We start from the raw sequence: 13,738 nt of genomic DNA, 5'->3' as shown, positions 1-13,738 counted from the left end.
AATGCCATAACCACTATAACCAAAACTGGCTCTCAGGCTGGTTCCCAACTACTTAGCAGTTGTCAGCTGCTCTATTTCTTTTTCATCCACATAAGCTGTTATCAATCCAAGAGCATCTGCTGTACTGCAGACAATATATTTTAGAAATAAATACTTGCAATTTTAAAAATTGATAGTACAATCCTGAATCCCACTAATACAAATGAATCTTTTTTCCCACAGTGACAGCATGGCATAAATATTGTGGAGAGTTTTAGATTCCCTCCCCCCATGCTATTAGTATTCTTTACCGACGAAATAAGGCTTTGCTGAAATGAATAGAGAGCCTGCCCTAACACATCCTTGTTCAACGTTTTATTAAAGTTTCACTACAGAATACTGAGCATAGCAAACACGTTAGCTTTTAGCTAAGGCTGCTGTACTGTACTGTACAGTATTTTTATGCCACAAAAATAGGCATAAATACACATAACTTTCAGTTCTTTGCCGCCACCATGTGATGGTCCTGAGTTTTTCAGCACACGATGAAACTAGATACAGAACGATGGCTCTGAGGGGAAAAAAATAACCGCCTTTTAAGGAGATTCGGGAGACAAACGAAACAAAGGACAGGTGACAGGTGAATCTGAAGACCACAGCAGGTGGCAATCATAAAAGCCGAATTCGGTTGCCAAGCGCGCGCGGACACCGAGTCTCTTTGGCGGGTTTTGGTTTTTTTTTTTTTTTTTTTTTTGAGCGCGGGCGTCTGTGCGTTCGCGTCGCGATTATGACGTAGAAGGCGGAAATGGGCGAGGCCGTTTGGAATTTTGGCGCGAGCGCGGATCGTTGGGTGCCTTCTCGGAAGCTTGGCGCGCTCCTCAGAGGAGGGGGAGGCGGTGGTGGGACTGAGGGAAAACCGGGTTGCTGCTCACGGAGAATCCGAGTTTTTCTTCTTTCGCGATTCAGAGGGGATTGGGACGCAGGAAGAATTTAAAGAGGTATTACTATAAAATTACTATTGGGGTATTATAGCTAGCAGGGTTTCTTATGCTTTAGCAGATGGCAACATTTGCTTCATTTTGTGAAAGCTTGGAAGCTAATCAGTGGTTGTCCTAAGTATTTGTATGGGAAGCTACTAGATAGTGCTAGAGTTGTTGGTTAAATTGGAAAATCATCCTTGAAAGAGGCAATGGCCAACCACTTTTGAATTATTACTAAAAATACTGCATGGATGGATCCATGTTCTAGAGTTATCAAGAGATGAACTCAATTGAAGAGTAATTTTACCTTTGTGTACTGCCACAAATTGTAAGAGTGCAATTCTCTTCCAAAAGATATTTATAATCTAGATTTAGAATATTAGAGGAAGAGAAGGCAAATTAAAAATGGGTAGTGGAAAATACACATATTTAAGTTTTATTTATTTTAGTCACATTAGAGATTGGAATTAAAGGAGATTAAAATTTCCAGGAACATAGCTTTGAAAAGGGACTTGCGGAAAAAGATGACTCAATAAAAATTCACATAATACATTGTGCCCTGGATTACCCAATCATATTTTAATCAAGCCAATGTTTTAGTTTTGATAATGTTATGCAAACCCACAACATAATTTGAATTTGTTAAGTAAATCAAAATTAACCATGAGACAGTATGTTGTGTGAATATAGCAAGAGGCATTGGGAAGAATTAATCCCAAGTATATTAGCATTAACACAAATGGGTAGAATCATGTGAGAAAGCAGAAAAGTTTCAAAACCTTATGACTAGTGTATTAGGATTGGAGAAACAGATGTTCCTTTTTCATCTGATGTGTTATTAATGAAAAAGTGGACTTTTTATGGATATGTTGGATAAAATGTTTAGTTTTTTTTCAAGGGGAATAAATTTAGTGATAATAAATTGAGTGAATGATTTGTTCATTCTGTCTTTATTTAACTCTTTCAAAAAGTTAGAGTACACATTTCTTGTACATAGGAATTCAGTTTTATATGCATTAGAATTTTGTAAAATAATTCAGACTTTAAAAAGTGACTCATGGTCATAGAGTAAGTTAATGTTCTGGAAAAATCTATAGGCCACACCCCATTATAAGTGAATTAGTCATGTGGGCTAGAGCAGTGGTCTCCAACCTTCTACTTGGCAGACCGGCGATGGTAGTGGTAGGGAGAGGGAATGGTTTTACGCACGCACTCGCCGCTTTCACAAATGCAGCTTCGTGTGCACGTACTCAGTCACCCACCACTTCCACGGTCCGATTCCAAATGGGCTGCGGACTGGAGGTTGGAGACTCCTGGTACAAAGAAAGCCATAGAACTAACTTTAGTATAGGTGATTCCAATGATCACTGCATTTTTGTTACCCAAAAACGTATATCCTCTAATATTGTAATAATATGTGGGGAAAACCTTGAAAACTGGGGCAACGAGATACTGCCTAATGTTTGAATAAGAGAGGACATAACTCACAGCTGGATAGTGGACAGAGCAAGAGGCTCAGAAGAGACCCTTCCTTAGCTTCTAGGGCTGTAAAGAAGACAGTGGGAGATTTGTACTTTCTGACCTGCAAGATTTTGTTAATACAACATAATACAATACCTTGCAATAAAGTAGAATTAGTTTATTGAATCTGGTCATGTTTCCTGTCTGGTCTACCTGGAAAGGTGGACAAATATTTTTGGGAGATTTCCATCATATTTCTTGGCATAGGTTGGCAAGACAGAAAGTCCAAGGATCAAGAAAGGAACTTTGGAGACTGGCATTGCTGCACTAAATGTGCAATTTTCTTAGATTCTTCTCAGTGGCCGAGACACTTCTGTGCAAATCTGATTAGAAATAGCCAGGTGTGGCAGATAATCACAGTATAGCTATTACATGTTGGAATAGATAAATATTTCTTTAATTGTCTTTGTCTACAATGTAACTTCTGTCCAATTATTTGGACATGAATAAAACCTTCCATCTAAAAGGGCTCATAAAAATACTTAAAAAGGGGAAAGGTGTATGATTCTTATTGTCAATGGGACAGAGAAGCATATCAAAGAAAGGGTTGTCATTTTAGAAGCCTGAGAAGCTGTTTAGGTAAGTGCAAGAATGACATGAAGGAAACCAAGGAGAAAGTTAAATGTGAAGATGGAGTCTAGAGTTAAATCAAATTATATTCCCAACTTAAAGTTGGTTTACACAAGCTCTGGTTTTGGAGATTTAGCCCAAGAATATTTCTGTCTTTCTGTCTTTTCCTCTCTATGAGGAAAGCAGGACAACATCAGAGCAGGGCAAATGAAGAATTGCTGGAAGAGGAGAAATTTAGAACATGGTGATTGATCAGGGACAGACTAGCTAAAAGGCTTAGTAATGGAGTAACTTGAAATGGTCCCTGAACAAATATAAGTTAAGGAAGGGCTACCTATATTATGGACCATTTTTAGATTGCAGATAATTTTTCAATTTGAAGAGAAAGAGGAGTATGCTGTAATGTGGAAAATCGGGAGTACAAGCAACAGGATTAGTACACAGTATTTTTAAGCAACAACTTAATCCCCATCTTCTACTTCAGATTTGTAGTTCTGTTACAAAAGTATTCCTTTTAACTCAACTGCTTCTTTTAAATGCCTCTTTTAATGCCTATAACAGCCTTGTAAATTTTTATTTTACTCTGGGTAGTCCAGTGATTATTCTATTATCTAGAAATGTTCGTTGGACCATTTTTATAATATTTTATAAAATATTTTGGTGAGACTTGCTACAATATTTTGGTGAGATTTGCTCCATAGTATGCAGAACATAATCAGCTTCATAGCTACATTTGAAGTCCTACTCTTAGTCTGATGCTCTTAGCACTGTAGAAATATAGTTTGTGTCTTTTAATAAAATATTATACACAATTACAGTTGCCATGTTGGATAAGAGAGCATGTAGTGCACTCTATAACCTTTATCCTTAAGTAAAAGTAAAGGTAAAAAAGTCCTTGCAGATTTTACTCTGCTAGTCATTGCCAACTATAAGGGGCGGTGCTCATCTCTGTTTCAAGGCCATTGAGCAAGCAGTGTCTGAAGACATTTCCGCAGTCAGGTAGCCAGCATGACTTCACAGAGCACTGTTACCTTTCCACTGAAGTGGTACCAATTTATTCGTATTTCATACTTTCAAACTGCTAGTTGTCAAGAGCTGGGGCAAGGACAGGAACTCACTCCGTCACATGGCACTCGAGTTTCGAACCTGGACTGTTGGCTTTCCAGCCAACAAGGTCCAATGTCTTAACCCACTGAGCCACCATGCCGCCCCTTACCCTTAAGTAATCGGCACTATTTTCATTACAACTTATCCCTGAAAAACATATATGATCACTTTAAAAAAAAAAAAATCAAGTACTTTATGATGGATTATGTAAGCAAGGAACTGGTGGAAAAAACCAATACTTTGAAACTTTTTATATTGTTTGTTCAATTTATAGTTCTGCTCAGTGGTGGGATTCAAATATGTGAACAACCCCGGTTTTCTGTGTGGATGCCGCTTCCAGAAATCCATTCTGGGCCTGGGCAACAAAAAATTAGCTACCGGTTGTGGTGCGAACCGGCTGAATCCCACATTTGAATGTCACATGTCTTATCAGGAATCACTAAGAAACTTCATGACTGTTATTGATGGATCCTGGAGAGCTGCAGCAGACAGATAAATCCATCTTACCTGAATTACTCTTCAAATGGCCAGAATTTGGAGATAGCAGACCACAGAGCATTGATTTTCTCAGATGGAAATCTAGTGCTGATTGAAAAGTATGGTCATTGTTAAAGCTTTTGGTTGATAAGGGTTTTTTAAAGGATAAAATAAAGAGAATCTTACTGCAAAAAGAACTGAAAACATAGAAATTATTAATATCAAATTAAAGGCTGTTTTTAGAATTGTAAGCTAGAAATAAAGAAGCATCAGTTTGTGCTATAACAACACTAGAGGTCTTACAAACTGTAAGTGCATCTAACTAAGGAAGAAATAAACAAAGCAGACAGATGCATAACTAATAAGCTTTATAGTTTGGCTATTTATATTAGCTCTATGAATTTTATGGTTTTGTTAAATATATTTACTTACCTACATTCATACGAGTTAAGGTGAAAAACGTAAGGATGCTTATTACATTTTATTGGGGTTTTTTGTTTTCTTTTTAGTTGACATAATGTATTTTTCTCTTTAATATGCTATTACATTGTGTGAAAAGATAGTTTAAACTCAATATATGTCATGATCTATATCAGTGGTGGCAAACCTATGGCACGGGTGCCAGAGGCGGCACTCAGAACCCTCTCTGTGGGCACGCGCGCCATCGCCCCAGTCCTAGGCCTTCAGCTGGGTTTTATAAAACCTTTTTTCTTTAGACCTCTGCCACCGTGTGCAAAAAAAAAAAAAAAAGGTTCAATCAATGAGTCAATTTCAAGTTCTCGTGGGAAAAAAAAATCTTGCAAAGTTGGAATTGATTGATTGAACTTTTTAGTCCCACCCAGTCTGCCGTTACCACAGCAGCCACGCCCACCCAATGGGCCACACCCACCCAATGGGCCACACCCACCCGGCACCCGACAATGCATAAGTGGGTTTGGGGTTGCAGTTTGGGCACTCGGTCTCTAAAAGGTTCGCCATCACTGATCTATATTATTCCAGTTAGGTTAAATATGAGGAATAGTTTGTAACCGTGCTTATATTCAGTTTTTATGATTTATGAATCTGAAGGAAAATCCTCAATAGCTTAGCACCAAAACTTGATGCTTTCTGGTTTAGGCTATAAAGGAAAATATTGCATAGTATTACTGATTACACTTTCTATTTTCAGACATGCCAGTACCTCTTGACTGTTCAGGTGCTGAGTTTCAGTTGAGCCATACTCCTCTGCCAGTGCCTGCCTTCTTCAGGGAAGCAGAATGCAGTTTTTCCATCAAAAAGACCCGCCAAGCCCTCAGCTATACCCTTCCTCCACGGCCACGCCACAAGAGCACATTAACTGTGAGCCGAATTTTCTCTGACCGCCATTTGCAGCCTTGGACTAAGCTCCAGCCACGTAGTGTTTCCTTCCATAGCTTGCACAAGCAGCAATCACTTCTACATAGTCATCTGTATGATGCCTCTAAAAGAGAGTTGTTTTTCAGGCAATGCTTCCAGAAACTGAGCTGTTTGGGACGAGGATCTTTTGGGGAGGTATATAAGGTAAGTGGTCATCAAGTAATGATTAATGGCTTAAAATAAGCTTACAGAAATTAATGGAGACTTTAATGGATTTTAGTTGGGACAGCTAAATGGAGATTCCACATTCTGTAGGGCTATGTGGGACTAGATAAAAAGTATGATCATCACATTCCATTAGTAAACCTCTTTGAACCATGTGGCAGACAACTCAAAAAAATAAATTGAACTTTTATTTAAACAGCAGATAATTTCCTATATTTCAGTGTAACTTGGTATCCCGTAGAAATTTTTGCATTTCAGATTACAGTATTTAAGTACTTGTGATTTAATTTTGGCTGCCTTAGCAATTAGAACAAATATAACATTTATTTGCAGTCTCATTACAGGATATAGACCAGTGGTGGGGAACCTATGGCCAGAGGCAGCACTCGGAGCCCTCTCTGTGGGCATGCGCGCCGTCACTCCAGCCCCGCCTCCCACCACAGCCCCCTCACCAGCAGCCCCCTGGAGGAGAGTCACCCCCGGGCGTGGCCTGCACAGAGTAGTACAGCCAAGGACATAGCCAGGCAGCACAGACAAGACTTCGCCCTCACACCCCATAGTGTGCAGATGCTGTGGGGTGGGTGGAGGGCGTGGCTGCCATGGGGCTACAGGGCTGCCTGGGCGATCTGCGGCGGGCCATGGAGGCAGTGCATGGCCCTGCAGACGGGTGGGGCAGGGGGCGGGGCAGGCAGGGCTGGAGGTGGAGCGGGGGGTGGTTTTGGGGCACTCGATCTCTAAAAGGCTCGCCATCACTGATATAGACATTACTCCGTCAGAGAAAAATAATATTTTTGGCACAATGGTACCACTCATCACTAACGATGTTGGGATTATCTGGTAGGATTCTTTAATTTAAAACCAAGTTCCTCCCCATTCTCTCTTATAGGTACGGTCTCATGAAGATGGTCAATTGTATGCAGTGAAGCGTTCTGTAGAGCCTTTCCGGGGTGAGGGTGATAGGCAGCGCAAATTGGCTGAGGTGCGCAAGCATGAGCGTGTGGGGCACCATCCCAACTGTGTGAGCTTTGTACAAGCCTGGGAGGAGCGTGGTCAATTGTACATCCAGACAGAGTTGTACCCGGGCACCTTGTTGCAGTACTGTGAGGAATGTGGGCCTCTGTCCGAATGGCAAGTTCAGGCCTTTCTCTGGGATATGCTTCAAGGACTGCGCCATTTACATGATCGTAACCTTCTACACATGGATATCAAGCCAGCTAACATCTTTCTATCATCTACCAATGTCTGTAAGCTGGGCGACTTTGGGCTAATGCTGGAGTTGGACTCTGGGGATTTGAAAGATGCTCAAGAAGGGGATCCACGCTACATGGCCCCGGAACTGCTCCGTGGAGAATATACCAAGGCTGCTGATGTCTTCAGGTGTGGGGTGTGATGAGAAGGTGGGGAGCTAGATTTTCTGGTGCCAGGAATGGTCACTCTTGCATAATTTGCTCCTTTGCCTCAAATGTTGCTAACAATGGGTATTAAAAATCAGTGGTATGGTTTAATAGTGCTGCCTGCTACTATTACGTGATCTATGTCTTTCTGTCTTCCCAGTCTAGGCATAACTATCCTAGAAATTGCCTGTAATATGGAGCTCCCCAATGGAGGTGAAGGCTGGCAGCAACTTCGACAGGGTTATTTGCCCCCAGAATTCACTGCAGGTGAGAAGCAGTAAAGGGGACATCTCTGTGTATAATATCTACAATGCAAGAATTCTGCTGGCAATCTTAAGCAGGCAAACTAAAAAGCAGAATAATCAAGTAAAAAAGCCGCTGACATGAAAAATTCAATATGCCACATAATTAAAGAAAGGTGACTGACTCTTCCTATCTACTTCAGGTCTCTCCGTTGAGCTGCAAAAACTTCTAGTTGCCATGTTGGAACCTGATCATTTTCTCCGGCCCTCAGTGGAGATGTTGCTTAATTCTAGTCTCATGCAGAAAACTGAGAAGTGGCGAAAACTCATGTTGTTAGTGCAATCTGGGATCCAGCAGGGTGTCTCCATGTACAAGGTAAGCATGAATTTAGCCAGATATTGTTATGGTTCAAATTCTACAGCAACCTTTAACCATATCCTCTTTGGTGACTATTCATTTTTATGTATGTTTGCTTCATAATGGAGTAATAAACCTTTTAAAAATAAATAAGTACCACACAGGGATGCCAGAGCACTCTTTTCCTTATAACTATAGTCATGACTTCTGTTTTTTTAGCTTAGTAAGTCTTAATAAATTGTTAGATACTTTTACCTGCGATTGAATGAAACTAAACTGGTTCTATTTCTCCTTGAATCTTTGGAATTCTTAGACACATATTAGTACAAAACCCTGTTTTATATCAAATGCTTATTGTCATTTAATGCTAGAACCCTTTCTAGTTTCTGTTTACTGTCAAATTTAAGACATGCTATATTTCATGGTTGTTTTGTGTATAATATATCTGCTGATCTCTCAGTGTTCGATCCTTTCTGCTCATTCCAGGCTCTCCTCAGGTTCATACAGTGGCTCTGGGGAGCTCTGTGCAGTCCAGCTCAGTGGTTGCTCTTTTGGCATCAGACTGTTCCAGTCACACCTCCACATTCACCCTTTCTTCTTCCCCTGGAAAACTGCAGTCTCTCTAGTCACTGGGGTGAAGAAGATGTGGGTGATGAAGAGAGCCTTGGGCAGGCTGTACTTGATCTCTCTGAGATAAATGAACGACATAATCACACTTGCCCTGTGGAGCTACAGTCCTTAGATAAGTAAGTCCCTTTTCTACCTATCTCAAAATGTGGCAGAAGTAGAAAGTGAACATGAACAAGTGGCCTGCATCAGAATATATTAAAAATAGTGTTAGATGAATCCTAGTGCTTAAGGTCAGTGAAGTGCTTGCCTAATTTGAGAAACAAATAAGCTCAAATCTCAAAAATTCATTGGAAAAATTCCCTTCTGATACTGGAATTGATGAATTAGTAACACAAATTCCATTTACCCATCCTTTTTTAGAACTCCTTAATTCTGTAATACTTCACCTGCATGCAGTAATCTTATCTGATTTTAGCAATCTCTGAAACCCAAAATAGAGGACAGTGATTAGGCTTGTGAAAAGTATTTGAAGAAGCACTTTGTAAAGAGCCGTACCAATTTTGCTGCCTGGAGCATAACTGACAACCAAAGAAGAGCTTCAAATTGATTGTTCCCTGTCTTTGAGAGAGAAACTGCCTCACTATTCCATGCAGCAGTGTCCTCCAATGCTTTTTACATTTGTAAAAATTTTCTAGAACACCATCCCAAGCCTGACATTAGTAAACTTATCCAATTCTATTTTTCATATGAGAATGTATTTCTCTTGATATTTTCTCTAATTATTAGGAAATGTTTTTTTTAGCTTATGAAATGCTGTTGTCAATTATTAAGCATTAAAAGAATTACTTGGTTGAAAGTACTTATCTAGCTTTTAAACAAAATTTCATCTTTGTTTAATTGCTAAGGATAGCCAACTGTCCTATCAAAAAAATAATTATCCCCTGATCATTCAAATTATTTCTGGCTAGGAATTTACCTTTTGGAGGCAAATGATTAATACTCTTTGCTTTTTTCTTGAAGGCAGAACAGATCTGTTAATACACCTAGAGCTTGTATGATGAAAGGGAGAAGAGAAAGCACATACAGCCTACTTGTTCAAACATGTTGTGCATCATTTATTATGTGTTGATCTGAATTCCCCACTCATTCTCCAACATATCTTTGTCAGACTTCTGCTAAGCCTGGTAGTAAAACCTCCTATTTACTTTGTTCCCAGACATCCTAGTTCTCCCCTGCTTACCATATGCCCATGTGCAGGAAGCACCTCCACACCACGGCATCCCTCATCCCAACAGATTGGTTGCAGGAAAAACAGGTGAGCTGTTACTGACTATAAGGAAATATTTGTTTTCATATATATATAACCAGATATAATCTGGTTTGCTTTGATTTAGAGAATTGTGCAAATGTAATATTCAGTAAAGTCCTATTACTTAAACCAAAGCTTACTGTGTGTAAAACCAGTCAGTAACTAAATTTCTGGAGATTTTTGCAGAGTTGCCTGCAAACTGAAGATACAAAATAATATTCAGAATGCTTGATGGCTTACTCAGGGAGCAACTGTAGCACTGGGCTAATACTTCTGTTGCATGTTTTCACCTCTTCGGTAAAAGATAAAAGTGTGGCATTTTGAAGTTTGAGACTTTCCCAAGGCTCTTAGACTGTGGAGAGGCCAAGTTTCTTTCTTGCCAAGTTGTGAGGTTTCCATACTTTTTTCCTTTTTAACTTTTTTTTATCATTCACAGGTCTTTTACACCCCAGGGAAGTCCCAACCTTAATTGCATTAGTCTGAAGTCTCCATGCAGCAGCCCCACTTCATCAAACATATTACCTGCGAATAGCTTGCAGCACACACCAGCATATGAGGATACAGAAGATGAATGGGTATCGGTTTTACCTCAATGCTCAAATAAGTGCTCCACTTTTGAGCCAAAAAATTTGTTAAACTTATTTGAGGATTCTCTGGCACCTCAGCAAAAATGTCAGAGCTGATGGGGGAACTATATTTATTTGCTGGTTTGCTTAGGCCCTTTTTTGGAACAGGAAGAGGTTTTTGCCATTAACGTTATGTTAGAGGTTAATATGCTCAGAGTTTTGACTGAGATCAGACTAGCAAAGGAAAGGCAAGTTTGTATGGATGCTTTGCTTTGTGTACATTTTATCTACTTGAGTCATATATACAGCTGCTTTTAAGATGATTTAAGAATAGTATTTTGCTGGCAATCAGTAGAAAGCAGATCATACTCTGCCATCATTTTAGGGAAAAGGCATCCTACCTTTATACAAATTTGATGCTTGAATACATTCTGTACGCATTTCTTTTTTAAATTTTGTCCCTTTCTGTTTGTGTCCCAAAGATTTGTTGTCATTTGTGGAATTGGACTTTGAGTATCGGGAGTGAATAATCTTTCATAATGTGATTTTACAAAGGTGGCAGTCATGACAATAAAAACATTCAGAATTTCTACTAACTGGTCTGTTTCCTTTTTTAAAACATGACTATAAAGTAAAACTCCATTAAGAAAAAAAAAAGACTTAAAGGAGATGTTATTTAAAGCGAAGTCTAATAGACGATGAGGGAAAATATTTGAGTTTCTTGTTTAATGGAGGGAAATCTTGAAAATATAGACCTTCATAGAAGTGATTGCAAACTGTGCACATTATTAGCTGCCCATATTTACTGTCTCTTGATTTCAAGATTTTCCAATCAGATTATATGAGATGCCTATTCTTACTGGGTAGAGAAAAAGGTGACACGATGAATAAAAAATGTGCTTTTCTGAAAACTTGTTCATTCTACTTTAATGATCTTCAATTAGGATATAATTAGAATGCAAATATTTTCTTATTCTAGAATATCCAACTGGGAGCCTGATGAATGTATGTGCATCATTCAGTAGCAAAAAAGTCTGTACAGTATCAGTATGAAATTTGCCACCACAGTTAAGCAATTCCTGTCCTGCTTCTGTGGCATCTGTTCTGGCTCACAGAATGGCACTGCTTTGATTTTATGTATGCAATACATCACAACCAAAGCAGTCGGCTGATTTTTCTGGCTGTATTTTCTCTTCTGCATATCTACTAGTAGGAAAAATAGCCGGCAACCAAGACACTACAGGAAGGAGTGGGGAGAGATAATCTGGCTGCAGGTAGTGTTTCTGTAGGCTGACTATATTGTATTATATTGTAATCCATACTGAAGTTAAAAAGTCATTGCAGAAGCTGACTTTTTTCTTTGCTTCCTTTCCCTTCAATAGGCAATACATGTGAACTTCCAGATTGCCCTGCTACTTAACCAGCAGAGGCAAAAAGTACACTAATGCCATCATTCTGTTATTAGATTATTTCAGCCTCACAGTAACCTGGTAAAAATGATAAAGGTCAAAGTATTGCTAGCTGAGCAGTCTAGTCCAGTCCTGTTGTATAATTCTGACAAACTACCGGCACAGTGCTGCTATATCTTGCTTTTTAGGGAGACAACAGAATGGCAGCAGGCAATGTTGACTAGAAAAGAAGGAAGAGGACATGCCCAAAAATCTTGAAATAAGCAATAAGCTTCTTGTAGTTTTCATCAGTAATGACAACCTGATTTAACCTCTAAAACAATAGGTGACAAATAGATTTTATACTTTGTGGCACCTATTGGGAAATGAATGTGTGCTAAAACCATTCCATTTGTCAGAATACTTAACATAGTTGTCCAGTGCTGATCTTAAATTTCAGTAGCAAGAGTTCCAGGATACAAGATAAGGTGAGAATAATGAAATTTAAGGCAAAAATACCTTAAATATCAGTCGCAACTCTCAACCAACATATTCTGGAACTGATTTTGTCTAACTGTGTTAAGTTAATCTATTTACTCGATGAAGAGGTCTTAGAAATTCCAAAACTAGCATCTTATTTTCTAAAATTTAAGTTGCTCTAATAAAGATCTTTCTACATTTTTTTTCTTTTAGCCAATATAAATGCTTCATAGCTGATTTAAATCTTATTCTCTCTAGCCTAGATTGTAAGAGGAATGAGGTGTTAAATTTTTGTCCAGGCACTGAATTACAGAGTCTGAAATTCAACTCAAATGTTTGTAGATATTTTTAAAATATAAAGATATGTAATTCTAGTTGAAAACCAAAAGTACAATTTCTAAAGCATCAAGCGAATACAGGGTATAAAGTCCTACTCCCTTTCAGCCGAATATACAAGTATTCTAACTGTTAGAATGTAATGATTTAACTGAAAAAATAATTTTTCAATAAGCAGGCTATTAGCACTGAACTGATCTACGTTTCACTAAACATTTTTTGTAGTTAAGTTTTTATAAAACATGCAGTTGTTTTATAAAAATATAGAGAAAGCTTGTAGTACCGTAATTGAATCTTCAACCATACTTATTATTTCCAAAAGAAATGTGGTCCCTCACTTGTGAAAGATTCCAATTAGTTCCAGTCAGCACAGTAATTTTAGCTGAACCACAATTCAAGATCATACCCTTAGCAGCAATTCATTCAAATGTAGAGAGACAGTAAAAGCTGTCAATGTGAAAGTATTTAAGACTCCATTTCCACTGCTTCAGAATGAAATCTGATGGTTACTCTAATAGACATGAAGGAGGCATCTGGCATTGAGGACAGCATAGCCATCATAAGCTGGAAAATTTCAAGAGATTTAGAGTAGCAGTTCATTTCTTATCTAAGCCCCATTTTAAACATTCTTTATCAAAAGCTCAAATCTGCCACTTGCCTAAGTTTTTTTTTTCAGCCTTTTTTAAAGGTTCTGGATCTTAAGTATTTAAAATTCCCATCTCTCCCTCCCTCCCACATGAAGTGCATTTTTGGATATGCCTTGCTCTTTTATTTTAAAGATATATGAAGCTTCAGCTTCAGAAGCTGTGAACATCAGCAATGTCCATCTACCCTGAGATAACAAGAGACAAGACTTGATTAGCAGCAGATTAAATCCTCTTCCAAAATAGCTGTATGACAC

The 13,738-nt window shown here is 38.7% G+C and overlaps 1 protein-coding gene across 1 annotated transcript; it reads left to right on the top strand.

The window, feature by feature from the left end:
• The first annotated feature begins 861 nt into the window (after window positions 1-861).
• On the top strand, window positions 862-11,204 carry PKMYT1 (protein kinase, membrane associated tyrosine/threonine 1). The gene is made up of 8 exons (XM_015810313.1): window positions 862-977; window positions 5,803-6,173; window positions 7,081-7,571; window positions 7,749-7,855; window positions 8,034-8,206; window positions 8,675-8,934; window positions 9,975-10,073; window positions 10,504-11,204. The coding sequence occupies exons 2-8, from the start codon at window positions 5,805-5,807 to the stop codon at window positions 10,748-10,750; spliced, it is 1,746 nt and encodes a 581-aa protein (XP_015665799.1). The 5' UTR covers window positions 862-977; window positions 5,803-5,804; the 3' UTR covers window positions 10,751-11,204.
• Window positions 11,205-13,738: the final 2,534 nt, after the last annotated feature.

The sequence above is a fragment of the Protobothrops mucrosquamatus genome, unplaced genomic scaffold, assembly GCF_001527695.2.
Source record: "Protobothrops mucrosquamatus isolate PMUCROS unplaced genomic scaffold, P.Mucros_1.0 scaffold8, whole genome shotgun sequence".
NCBI classification, from domain to species: Eukaryota; Metazoa; Chordata; class Lepidosauria; order Squamata; family Viperidae; genus Protobothrops; species Protobothrops mucrosquamatus.
Note: the sequence above shows the minus strand (reverse complement) of the source record. Positions and strands in the feature narration are given on the sequence as shown.